Source organism: Labrus mixtus, chromosome 6 (genome assembly GCF_963584025.1).
Source record: "Labrus mixtus chromosome 6, fLabMix1.1, whole genome shotgun sequence".
In the NCBI taxonomy this organism is placed as follows: domain Eukaryota; kingdom Metazoa; phylum Chordata; class Actinopteri; order Labriformes; family Labridae; genus Labrus; species Labrus mixtus.
This window is the reverse complement of record NC_083617.1, coordinates 3,855,554-3,868,676: the sequence shown is the minus strand read 5'-3', so window position 1 is coordinate 3,868,676 and position 13,123 is coordinate 3,855,554. Positions and strand designations below refer to the sequence as shown.

The following is a 13,123-nucleotide window of genomic DNA, read 5'->3' as shown; positions in this document are numbered from 1 at the left end:
AAGACTAGAAAAGTGCTATACAAGTTCAAGTCCATTTACCATTTAGCATAACGTCATATAGCGGTCCACTTCCTTCTTTGAGGTCAGCTGCATTCACTGTACTCGAGTACATATGAGTCATGCTCGAGACCATCTCTTCAAGTGGACTCAGGCCCAGTACTCGAGTACAGTACGAGAACAGTACGTTCCTGTTCTCACTGATCAAATGAACCAGACTTTAGGGTCAAGCGTACTCAGATCCAGGTGCTTAGTGTGAAACCACCCTCAGTGTGATAGCGCTCTGAAGTCCTAACCTTATAGAATTATCTTCCCTGATGCACACAGATTCACCACCACCACCCAATATGACTTCAGTAAGAAATATATCATCTTTTTCTGAACATGTCAACCAAAACAGAAAACGTCAAAGCTTTGTAAAAGCAGAATTTATGGTAGAACCATTGTATTGAATTGCACTGGATTACACAGGAGGTCATAATGTTGTGGCTGATTAGTGCATATAACAGTGCAACATGATATTAAAGACGAGTTGCATACTCAAATAAATAGAGACAAAATAAAAAATAACCGGCTTGGCAAATTGGACGGATGATGCTTGCACTGAAGCATAGGATAATAATTTTAATCCATGGTTAATTGGTGCTTTAATGACATAAAGAATCCGTCTATGGTAATGGGCTAGCTGCCGGCATCGCAAAGGTCACAGCACTAATGTACTTCATTAAGAACAGCACTCGGATGCCAAACCTTGTCTGGTGTGCTGTGTCTGAGAATATAAACCGAAGCTGATGTTTGAGTTTCAGTGAGAATAACAAAAAATGCAGCCCAGGACCCAATTAGCAGCGGCCCTCTGACTCTTGCAAGTTTCCTACTTTTATCGTGCAATATGAAGGCAATCGATTTGTCCCAACTATAATTCATAGCGGGAGTAAATGTATATTTATTTTTTCAATTATCACTCGTTATTCATTCATTTGTTTGTTTTCTGTCTAGATTTTTGAGGTAGGTAGCTAGTTTTCGGTGGTACAGCAATGTATTGATGTGTCACTCATAGCGGCTACTCGATTCTGATTGGCTAGAGTTGTGTGTAATTTATGTTCAGTTGAAAGATTGACATAGAAGAAGAAAGCATAGATCTTGATATTTAGTGATTAAGACTGTCTAAAGCGATGTCATTGTCAAAAATGATGTTATGATGTCCTTTTCCCTCCCTCTTCCATTCAAGTTCATGCAACCCCCCCAAGGGGTGGAGACCCCCCTCTTTGGAAAAACACTGATGTACAGTATACTGAATGTCAAAATGTGATTATGTAGGTTTTTATGCGCTGGTTTTTAATTTCCTTTGGTGCGACTTATCCATCAGCTGCCCACTTTTATTTTAATCACAGTCTGCCACAGGGAGCTTAATCAGCATTTTTCTTCCACACCTGCAATCCAGGCAGCAGTTTAGATTCATCACTCTCCATCCCACTTTTCACAAACAATCCCAGAATCTCAGGAGGTGCTTCCTGAAAGAGTCATTTTCTCCAAACCATTATCTCCGTTGCCTCCCAAATTGAGGCCGCCTCTTCCTTCAGCTGACACCGAAGTTAAAAGTCAAAATGGATGTCAGAGCGGCTGACCTGTCTGCAACCTTCAGCTGGATGAAACCCTGCATGTGTTGTGAAGGCTTCAAATGGGGAGCAAAAAAAAAAAAAAAGAATGATGTTGGTGACATTTGGCGCCGTGCTGAAACGGTTTCTCACGCATTCGGTACAGTGTGACAACGATGACCAAGAGTTGAGCCGAGCAAACCCTGTTATGATACACCGTCCTGAGGGGAAGAAATGTCACAGTGACGACGAATGTTTTCATATCCAGCTCGCTCATTTAGGAAGCATTTGTACTCGCAATGCTTTCTCATCTTGTGGTTGTCGGTTACGAACGCTTCGTCATGGCCTTTTGGCAGCTTATCCAGACTAGGGTCGTAAACTTACCCATCATAGCAACAAAAATACAAGTCCTGGGGAGCGCCTAGCCTAGCGGTTATGCCCCATACCCCATGTACAGAGGCTATGGTCATCGTCGCAGTGGCTGAGGGTTCGAGTCCGGCCTCGGCCTTTAGCTACACGTCATCTCCTGCTTTCTCCTCCTCGCATTTCCTGCCTCTCTTAAGCTGTTCTATCCATTAAAGGCAAAAAGGCCCAAAAATTACTCTAAATAATCTAATAAAAATTATAATAAAAGTCCTAGGCTCCTAATATTGGTTCATTTTGTGTTTTTTAATACGAAAATTGCAGGCATACTCCTCCGCATTGTCTAAATTGATACACTTTGGCAATCATTGGGTACCTTAATGTTGCCAACATATTTGTGCAATTTAGAAAGCACTCTCTCTCCTTTGCTCGAGGCAGCTTTTGGTTAAAAGTACGACTGAAGAGCTGAAGTTTTCTTTAAAGTTTGAGTTCTTATCGTTGCTGTTGATCATCGAAATAACAGAGTTTGTATTGTTATGAAACACAAGATGTTGAAAGTATTGAAAGACAAACATTTGGACAGCCTTAGTTCTGACACATGGTACCCTTTAGGGTCTCATACGGACACCAAATGTTTGTATTTTTAATGTCTTACAGAAGCACGAATAAGAATCTTTTTTCTTCCTGACAAACATTGAATTAAAAGTTCAGTCTCGTTTGATTAAGGCAACAAAAAAAACAAAAACATGGTTAAGGTTGGTTAAAACATGATGGATGTATTGTGAGTTGTATGAGTCAACATGCATGAACACTCATTTTTCACTAGCCCAGCTGTTGTTTGGTACATCCATCATCCCCAACCTTCACCTTAACTTTCAGTTTTTTCCCGATAGGTTGGTAATGGTAGTATCTCTTTTTTAAGTTGGTGTAAAGCTTTGTGTGTCTCATGAAAGCAGAACCTCATGAAGGCTACCTTGAGATACCAAGGGCTGTATTTGATACCTTGAATATTACAATAGGCCCAAACACAAGAATGATTAGATTGCCAGTAGAATAAAATTTTTCAAACATCACAAAAAGTCAATTTCTCACTCTGTTGGTGAGCTACTCTACTTCCTGTATGGCTTTTAAAAAAAAAATGTCTGTCTTCTTTCAATACAGGTTGTGTACAAAAACAACGATGTGAGACTTGAGCTGTCCAGGCTGGCCAAACTGGGTGATCCCAAGATGAAGGTCCATGGCACTGTGGCTTTCAAGTGTGAGAACGTGGCCACTCTGGATCCCATCACATTCGAGACACCGGAGTCCTTCATTGTCCTGAACAAGTGGAACGCCAAGAAGACGGGCTCCATCTCCTTTGACTTCCGCACCACAGAGCCTAATGGCCTCCTGCTCTTCAGCCACGGAAAGCCCAAGCAGCAGCCCAAGGACTCTAAGAATCCCCAGACGCTCAAGGTGGACTTCTTTGCCATCGAGATGCTGGACGGCCATCTTTACCTGCTGCTGGATATGGGCTCGGGAACCACAAAGACCAGGGCGGTCAATAAGAAGGTCAATGATGGAGAGTGGTACCACGTGGACTTCCAGCGGGACGGCAGATCAGGTAACATTCAAGTCCATTACTGTTTACTATCTTTAGACAAAGAGTGTGTAACACAAGGTCTGTGCTCTCGCTATTACCTCCATCGTGCCCCAGAGAGTCCAACATATTGCAATGTATTTAAAAGCACATGCAAACAGACCAAACCCCAGCAAATGAAAAAGATCCTCACTGGTTTGGCAACACACGTGCTGCAGTGGAATATGGGAAAAATTACAAACAGATTCAAAAAGAGCATACATTTTAATTTACTCACTTTTCATGTGATACTAATTTCATTTCAGTTGTGTTCTCGAGATCCCGACTTATTTATCTAGTTATGTCGGGATAAAAAAATGCTGCTTTTCCTGTGATTACGAGAATATCCGTGGAGATCTCGAGAAAACGGCTGAAATAAAGACATTCAAAGGCCTTTGATTGATGTTACTGCCAACCACAAGGACAAATCTGGAGCTTCCTTCACACCCTCAGTCTGCCCCCGTCCTCTGTTGGTGCGCAGTGCTGTTCTCGATCGTTCTCGGCCTGGAGGATAGGTCGTTGCCCCTGTCCTCCACTGAATCGCTCATCCACCACACAAACACAGACAGTGCAGCCAAATATTCCCAAACTGCTGAAATGAACTACACATCAGTAGTGTTCAAAGTGATCTAAGGATTTAGGTTTATTTAAAGGGTTTATTTTAGGTTTTGTAGAAAAAGGCAGAAAAATAAATCATATTTAAAGTGCACACAAAATGTGTTTGCATGTTTGTATGATGAAAATGAGCTTGAAAAATGGACTATCACAGGCCCTGAATATATATTGCAGCATCCTGCAGACACCTGGAGTATTAGCTCTGCTGTGCACCATCTAGATAAATGATTGACTTGTTAAAAATATATTATACTGCAGGGTCACAGGGTAACTTTTCTGTGAAATATGATATCCAGACGGATACGACATCACCAAGGGAAAGTAAATCGATGTTTCCACTCATGCCTGTTAGCAGTTCCAGATATTTAGTGAAAACAATGCTTTCAATGACAGTCACCTATCTTCATTTCATGGTATCTCTGTGTCATGTGTTGTGATACAAGACCCATATTTGCCACCAAATGACTCTGCCCCCTCTCCCGTCGTGTCCTCTAAAGCCCCGGGTCGCTCTGCTTTGGTCCCTGTTGATTTGCTTATCTAAGCAGCAATTTGTTAGTGTGTGCTGGGAGCCAAGGCCTCGCAATGTCATGCTGCAAATTAGATATACCTCTTGACCGTGTTTTCCACTCCATCTCAAGAGGTGGAAATTAGATTAACTGTTTCATTACCCCCAGAGCAATACTGTGTTGTGGTGCAAATTGAACTATGCACATGTTGGTTAAAATAGCTATAGAGCCCATTCAGGATTTTTTTTTTTTTTTTAATTCCATGTTGAACTGCAGTGCTCAGGTGTCTTTTCTATCAAATTAAATTCATTGAGCTGCAATATTCTCATTAAGGTTTCAGGATGAAGTTATATTAGTAAAATAGAGTTCTAAGTGGCTTAGCCTGAATCGATAGGATTTATATCTCGTAGATTAAACTTTTAGAGATGCTTTCTTATAAAATAGTTAATACATATTAAGTTAATTTCTGGTTCATAAACATCCTATCATCCATCCCCTCATACTTACATGCACACGCAGACAGAAGAACACACACACACACACACACACACACACACACACAAAAAGCTATCAAACATCTTTTTTGTTATTCGAGCCCATTCTGCTTGCTTCTCCTTTCCCTGTCTACCCTGCTTAAGTTTCCATGGAAACAGGAGGTGGTCTCTCCCTGGACTGAGACAGTAACTGCACAGTTCTGTTGCTGAGCTGTGCACTAATGACATTTCAGAATAACTTTTCTTCCTTTTTCCCAAAGTCGAAGGCATCAACACTTACAATGGGACATAAAAAAGGTTTCGTCCATGTGATGTATTCCCCCAGAGGAGAGTAACAAAGAGGCTTCAATGCCTCAGACTCGGCGCTCTCAAACCCTGTTCTTTTTTTTTTTTTTTTTAAGATGCAAAGCATTTTCACAACTTACCAGAGCTTGCTTTGTCTTTTTGCTCACCATTTAAGGCAATTAAATTCTGCAAGTATGCAATCGTCCCGAATCTAAACTCTTGCATCACCAGATTTTCTGGGTCTGAACAAAGCACCATTGTTTTACAAAGAGTAATGATGTGTGCATGGCACCTCAAACGGGTGCATCAGAATTTTTGCACTTCCTTTGTACTAGATGGGACTAGTGTGATTTCTATTTCTTACCACGGGAAACAAGTTTTAATTTTGGCAGCTATTTTAGATTCAGTTCGTCTTAAATAAAAATTCTTAGTTTTAGTCCCATTTTAGCCATTTCTAAGTTTCAGTCCATATAAAGATAATTTCTTGGTCACTTTGTCTTCATTCGATTGGACAGCTTGGGAGTGCACCCAACAGCGTCAGGACCGGGAGTCGAACCTGTAACCAGGGCAACAAGGACTTAAACCTCTATACATTGGGCGCCTACTCTTATCAACTGAGCTGAGCCAGCGCCCCAGTGTAGGGCTGTATTAAACAAAAACATTGTGGACATCATCAATCAATCATAGTCCACATGTGTAGCACAGAAGTGTAGTGGAGGCCCCTCAACATGACGCTAGCCTGGCTCGAGTAGGCACTTACACACCCCCAGCGTTTCACTTTTTTTTATTTGATAGGATGAAGGTAAATTTAAAACATGAGCAAAAACAAATCCAGCAGTCCTCCTGATAGTGTGAGCCAAGAAAGATATGGTTCGCTCACCTTTTTCCTGTGTGTGTCAGATGTTTTATTAACACACACACCATCAAGCACATCACTCAAAACACAAGTGCAACACAACAGCCAGACGTAATTATCTGCAGTCGGGTCCTCCATGCGGAACACTTCCTGCAGCCGTGACAATGGCGGATAATGATCCCAGGCCTTTTAGTTCAGCCGGCTCTTCCTGCAGGAAGCAAACCCTGTAAATGGACTCTGGCTCTCAGACAGCATCTTCTCAACCTCAATGCATTAGAGACGCTAAGAGACACTCCGCTTTTAAGTGGGGGCTTCTGGGCCTGGAGGGCCGACGGTCACTCATCAGAGATATTACACAGACATTTCTCTGTTGTAGATCCCACTTCCTGCCAGTATACACACACACACACACACACACACACACACACACACACACACACACAGACACATCATGCACAGACACAAGCATATAGGCAACACACCCCTTCATCCCCGCAGCCCGCTCACAAGCTTCCCTCTCTACAGAGAATCCAATCACATAGAGAGATTTGGCCGTATCGCCCTAACTGGATTGTAGTAATCCCCTGTCTGACATGTTTTGGGGATGTGAGAGTGGGGTTAGGGGGACATCATGCCAAGTTGAGCCTGGCTGCTGATGCAAAAAGTGTGAGCGAGATCTGAGCTGTCATTTGGACCCCTGCCTACAGAGATTTTGATGATGGAGCACCGCTTACAGGTCAGGCAGTCAGAAAGAAGAGCAAGTAGAAAGAATGTGGCCGTAGTTTTCTGAAATTATCACGTTTGTCTTAGAAATTAGGTTTTACTTATAACAAATAAGCAGTATCAAATATGTTTTAGGAGAATTGTAATACTTTTATTGTTGGGGAAGAAATTACTGTACATAAACCTGCCTGGTAGGTTGCAAAAATAATGATCTGGCCATACTAGACAAATGTGGACTCTGCCATAATGGTCATCAGGGTCTAAAGTTGGAGCTATAAAAGCAAAAATGTAAAGTTAGGTTTTCTGCCACTGACCAAACAAAAGACAAAGCTGAGGTGGTTTCAGCAGGCCCAGCTGAAAGAGAATGTGGATTAAATGCCGGCTTTTGTTACGAGCAAGAATAAGATTACAAAAATGCAGTAAACCAATAAGAAATGAAGCAATTCATGAATGAGTTTAATGATTATCTGTCGTAGCTCCATTAGCCAGGCAGGCAGCAGCTGCATCCCCCCAGAGGAGCTGAGGTACTATACCCCGCGAAAGCCTGAGTAAGCTGAGTGACGGTGTGTAGGAATAAACCAAGTTGCTCTGTTTGCAACTGATGCAACTTATCCGGTGCAGCGCTGCAACCAGTTAAGGCAACTGACAGATTGTTTGACAAACTTGGAGGGTTGACCAAGTCGAGGTCGGGCCAGGAGGGTCAAATAGAGGGAGGGCAATACAACTATTGCAGGTCAGAGTGATGCAAAACAATGTGGTCTTACACTCAAAAGTATGTTTTGTACCGATGACATCACCCTCCAATAGCGCCTGACTTCCCTGTTTTAGTTTTTTTTGCCAATTTAGATTCTTACCTGCATTTGCCAAGTGGTCGGGGGTTAAGTCTGGACCCTGCTTACAATACACTATCCAATCATGCATACAGCAGTATTCAAATTTAATAGGTAGGTTTCTACAGACAAGTCAGCTTGACTGAAGACTTTAGAGGTCTTATTAAAATCCAACCAAAACCACAATCTTTCTCAAACTGCTGTGCACCTAACCACTGACCAAAAGAGAGGACAAGTGACCCCACCAGGTTCCTCCAGCTATGTTCCTCAATCTAGTATTTAATTTACTCTTAAAGAACGTCGTCTGGTTCAATATTCCTTGCAGCAATTACGTTTTCATTATAGCATAATTAGGAAGGCATGTTTTGTGAGATGTAGACCTTATTTCTAGGAGACAGGGTTTTCTTAAACTGTTCATCCTGTTCTTGCTTCTTCAACATATTCCTTGCTGCTGCCTTTCCTCGTCTGCTTTCTTATCAGTCATCGTGTACCCCTCCCTCATCTTCTTTTCCAGACATCTTTATCTCCGTGTTCCCATCTTGTTCTGAATCCATCTCTCCTCCTCCTTTATGCTCAGCAGTGTTCACAGACACACGTCCCCCGTTCCCCCTTTCGGCGACGAGTACAGTTCCAAACATAGGGCGTGCCGTTATGCTGCTCATGCTGCTAGCCCCGGTGACGGCTCATGTCCCCATGGGATTGCATAGTGCCTTGTGACTTAACATAGCTTGACTGTGTTTACCCGTTTTCCTCCAGGACTGTGACAAGTGAGTGGAGCACTTTGAGCAGATGCTCGAAAGATGATGACATCCCCTCTCTTGTCTCCCACTTACTTCAATTTTCGACAGCTTACATGCTTTACCCTTGTCCTTGTTTGCTGTTTTCAACTGGAGTACATCTTAAATGTACTGTGAGGAGCTTTAAACTGGTCGTAGAAAAAAAAGGCAGAAGTGCGACTCACGTCCCCATATGACCTACAAAAAGCACAACAGACTTCTAGCTGGAGGCCCAACTATTTGGGTTATTTAATACCTGTCACTGCAGCCACCGGGTCTAATTCAGACAAAGGAGTAGAGCACCAAAAAGGGGGCCTGAGGGAGTCATGTTTTGGTCTGAGAGGCTGCGGTGTCATCTGCAGGATCAAACTGTGAACCACTGTGAATATACATAAATGTATATATATATATATTATTTAATTTAAATGATCAATATACACATACTTATTTATGTAAATACTGTAATTGACATGTTAAATTGACCCATCTGCCACATAACTGCATTTTTCTTATCATCATGTTACTTCAGCATCTTTTTCACTATTCACCACTGCACTGTTTCATGTTTAGTCATGTAAATATTCATCTTTTTATTATTATGTTTATTGTTGATATTTAATGTTGTACCTGTACATAACAGAGCACAGTTCACCGAAGTTAAATTCCTTGTGTGTGTAAGCATACCTGGACAATAAATCTGATTCTGATTCTGAGAAAAAAGTTGCATATAACACCTGCAAGAATGAAACATAGGAGAATATTGGCCATTGACCATTGTTGGTTTTTTTGGACAATACGACATGAGGATGTGCAGGAGAGGATCAGCAAACCGATGAGATAAACCGCTTTGTCTGCAGGGTCAGCCAAAACGGAGACAAAATTATGGTTTCTTAGGGTTTCAGGACTACTTAAACATGATTTGTAATTAAAAATCAATACAGCTTCTTCTAGATCCGACGTGTTTCAGTGCAGCCGATATACTTCTATACACTGATGCTCTTCCTCCAGCCGGGCACCTGCGATATATATTCGAGAAAACTTTCCCCCGCTAATGAGTTTGATGTAGTGAGCTCGTTAGTTGTAACCTGAAGGGAGCTGTTCTGGCTGCGTGACGGGTGGCCCTTGCCAAAGTGTGCAAAGCTTGGAAGTCACGGCAGCTGCGGCTGGAGGGAGCAGCGGGGGCAGTCGGGGTGACGGGCAGGAAAAGTGCTGGAACAGATGCCTGGGGGTCAAGACCCTGGGAAAAGGAACTGGAACATGTTAGTGGGACCAGGTTAATCATTGTGCACTCGGTCCTTAGCTGTCTCTCTCTCAAGCACTTTTGGCGAGAAGGCTGGCTCACCTTGGCTGTTAAGAACATACCCAAGACTATTATTAGCCCGTGGAGTGATTTGAATCTGAAAACAGACAGAAAAAGCAAAGAAAAACACAATGACTTTCTGCCTTAATTAGGAAAAAAAGACCTACAGATATTTATCCCACGTATAATTAATCGTGATATGTATATTCATGCATGCTAATAGGAGCTGTAATGAAACGTGAAAGGCCTCATTTAATGTTTAATGTGTCTCTAAAATGTTGCCAGGCAGCACTGCTGAAAATTCAATGTGTGGCTCCAGGCTTATTTTCCCAACATAAACAATTTGCCTGGAAAAAAATAAGTTTAAAGCTGTGCTCTTCCTTCAACATGAGAGCAGTTAGGACTCTGACATTAAGCCCGAGGAAATCAGCTAATAGCTCCTTCATATCTGCATCTGCCACTCAAAATGCAAATTGTGACTTTATGGCAATTTTATTTTTTGAGCGTCTTTTGGGGGCGACTATTTCTCTGCCACTCTCCCCGGGCTCTCTCCGGCCGTGCATGCGCGGATCCTCAGCAGCGGGGGTGTATAGATTACCGGACGAGGGTTGTGGGCAGTGGAGGCAGCCGTCATTAATTAAAGATCCACAGTGGCTCCTGCACAGAGAGTAACAGATCCATATACAAATTAATCACCCAGTCTGTCTGAACCCCACAGTAAGGCCCTTCCCTTTTCTGATGCTTTACAGTCCGGTCATGTCCGCTGTTGTTTACGGTGCTCCAGATCGAGAATTAAACGTGAATGAGGGCGATAAATCATGGTGGGGAAAACACACAAACTCCCAGCGCAGGTTTATGTGTCGGAGAAGCAAACAGAAGGGGGGGGGGGGACAGGGGGGGGAAAAAAAAAACAGCCTGCAGTCCGTTAATCAAGCTCTAAAAGATGGCTATGATTTTCTCTTTTTTTTATACTTGGTCTGTTTGGTTGAAATGATATAGGGAAGGAACGATTTTTCTTTTTCCCTCTCCTTTCTATTTTATGACCACTGCTTTATAGATAAAGAAGATTTATTATGGGAAATCCATGGAAAATGGAGAGGATACTCTCAGGGATCGCAGATTAGGCTACTAATAGACTAGCTGTCCTGTGATTAATGCGTCCTATCAGCACTCATCAGTCATTCTAAATGAAGAAAATCCTGACCCTGTCCAGATGGATAACACTAATTAAGCTAATTTCTTCATCAAACCATCTTTAAACGGGTCTTCTCGCCGTGTTTTGTTACCGAGTGTTTTGGCATCCAACACCAGTAAGGTGTTCTCTCCTTGCAGTGGATAACCTTTTAAAGTTGTTGGAAATGAAAATAATCACATCCCACTGTGTCTTATTCCTTAGGTACCATCTCCATCAACACCCTGCGCACCGCCTACACCGCCCCAGGAGAGAGTGAGATCCTGGACCTGGATGACAACCTGTACCTCGGGGGTCTGCCCGAGAACAAACTGGGGCTGGTGTTCCCCACCGAGGTGTGGACGGCGCTCCTCAACTACGGCTACGTGGGCTGCATCCGCGACCTCTTCATCGACGGGCAGAGCAAAGACGTGCGGCGCCTGGCCGAGATCCAGAAGGCCACGGGGGTCAAGCCCTCCTGCTCCAAGGAGCCGCCAAAACAGTGTTTGAGCAACCCGTGCCAGAACAACGGGGTCTGCAGGGAGGGCTGGAACCGCTACGTGTGTGACTGCTCTGGGACCGGGTATCTGGGACGCTCCTGTGAAAGAGGTAGGACTTAAGTTGTGCTCTCACTTTGTCTTTGCTGTTTGGACGCATTCCATTTCTGTCTGGTCTATCTACAAATCAGCTATTCCCTAACAATGATAAAAGGACTTCTGGGCTCTTGGTGTAGCTTGCAGTGTTTGGAAAAGAAATGAAGGTCATCCAAGTCAAGATTGCCTTTTACAGAGCCCCTAAAGGGACATGGACTGCAAATTAAAATAAATATTAGTGCTTTCACAAGCTGCATGGACATGTTTTCACTCTGGCATTACCAAGACTTTTTTTTGCCAGACCCCTAGTACATTTTTCGCATAAAGTTGGGCTGATGTGTGAACATGGTAGGAGAGCGAGTGAGCGAGAGGCTGGTGATGTTAATATCCTGTCACTAGCCCACGACCATAAACTGTATATTCTTGACCAGTGCGATCTCTGCAGACTTAATGAACTGCTGGATAATGTTTTCTGTTAGACATTTTGTTGTTCTCCATTCTTTTGTCGCTATTGTGATAATGTTCAACTGCAGGTGGGGTTGATATCCGACCATCAGACATTGGATATTCTCGCGCTGTGAGTTGCATGTGTGAACAAGCAAGTTTGGAAGATTTTTAGGGAGTCTAGCTGAAACTTTCTAGAAATGTTCAGGAGTGCATGTGTGAAATTGGCTTAAAGGGATACTTCACCCGTTGAAACATGAATCTGTATTGACATTGGGTCATATATGAAGTAGAAATGTGAAATAAAGTTTGAAGTTGGTGCCTTCTTGGCCGAGAAAAGGCAGAAAGTGTCTTTTTGGACACCAAATCCCAGAATGCACAGCACAGGCCACTCTCGATCATTATAGTTTCTCCAAAATATACAATATAGCAGTAGAAATATAGTAATATAAACATTTACAGACATATTTACTTCAACACATAAGGCCATTTCCTCAACTGATTCGAAGATTTCTTCCAGAACCGCAACAGCTTCCAGTTTTTTGTGTCACTGGAAGCTCCTTTTCAGACTTAGAAATACAAAGATGACGACCATTCAAAAATACTACCAGGTTTCTAACGATACAAAGCTTAATGCAAATGTGTGAAGTATCCCTTTAAGTTTCTGATGCACACCAGAAACTAACTGGAGCTGACAAGAACATTTCTTGAGCTCACAAGAAAGTTTAATTTCAGCCAAATCTATGTCAAATAAGACATCGAGCACCCCCATGAATCCTACAGTAGCACAGCAGTACAATAATTATCCTTGTGTTTGACTTTGAGATTGGAAGCCGAATGAGACTCTTGAGTACAAAAAGTCGAAGATTCGACTATTCAGCGTCAACCCATAGAAGTTACAGACAATATGTGCTGGACTGCTATCTGCGCTTTAATGCAAACAGTGGTTCTGTGATG

At 42.7% G+C, this 13,123-nt stretch overlaps 1 protein-coding gene across 13 annotated transcripts in view; it reads left to right on the top strand.

The window, feature by feature from the left end:
- The window catches only part of LOC132975171 (neurexin-1a), a 343,741-nt gene that overhangs the window by 128,960 nt on the left and 201,658 nt on the right, over positions 1–13,123 (top strand). For all 13 annotated transcript variants that reach the window (XM_061039539.1, XM_061039533.1, XM_061039528.1 and 10 more), the window contains 2 exons: positions 3,117–3,558; positions 11,355–11,738. In XM_061039539.1, coding sequence (XP_060895522.1) covers positions 3,117–3,558; positions 11,355–11,738 — 826 coding nt within the window. The remainder of the gene's footprint in view (positions 1–3,116; positions 3,559–11,354; positions 11,739–13,123) is intronic.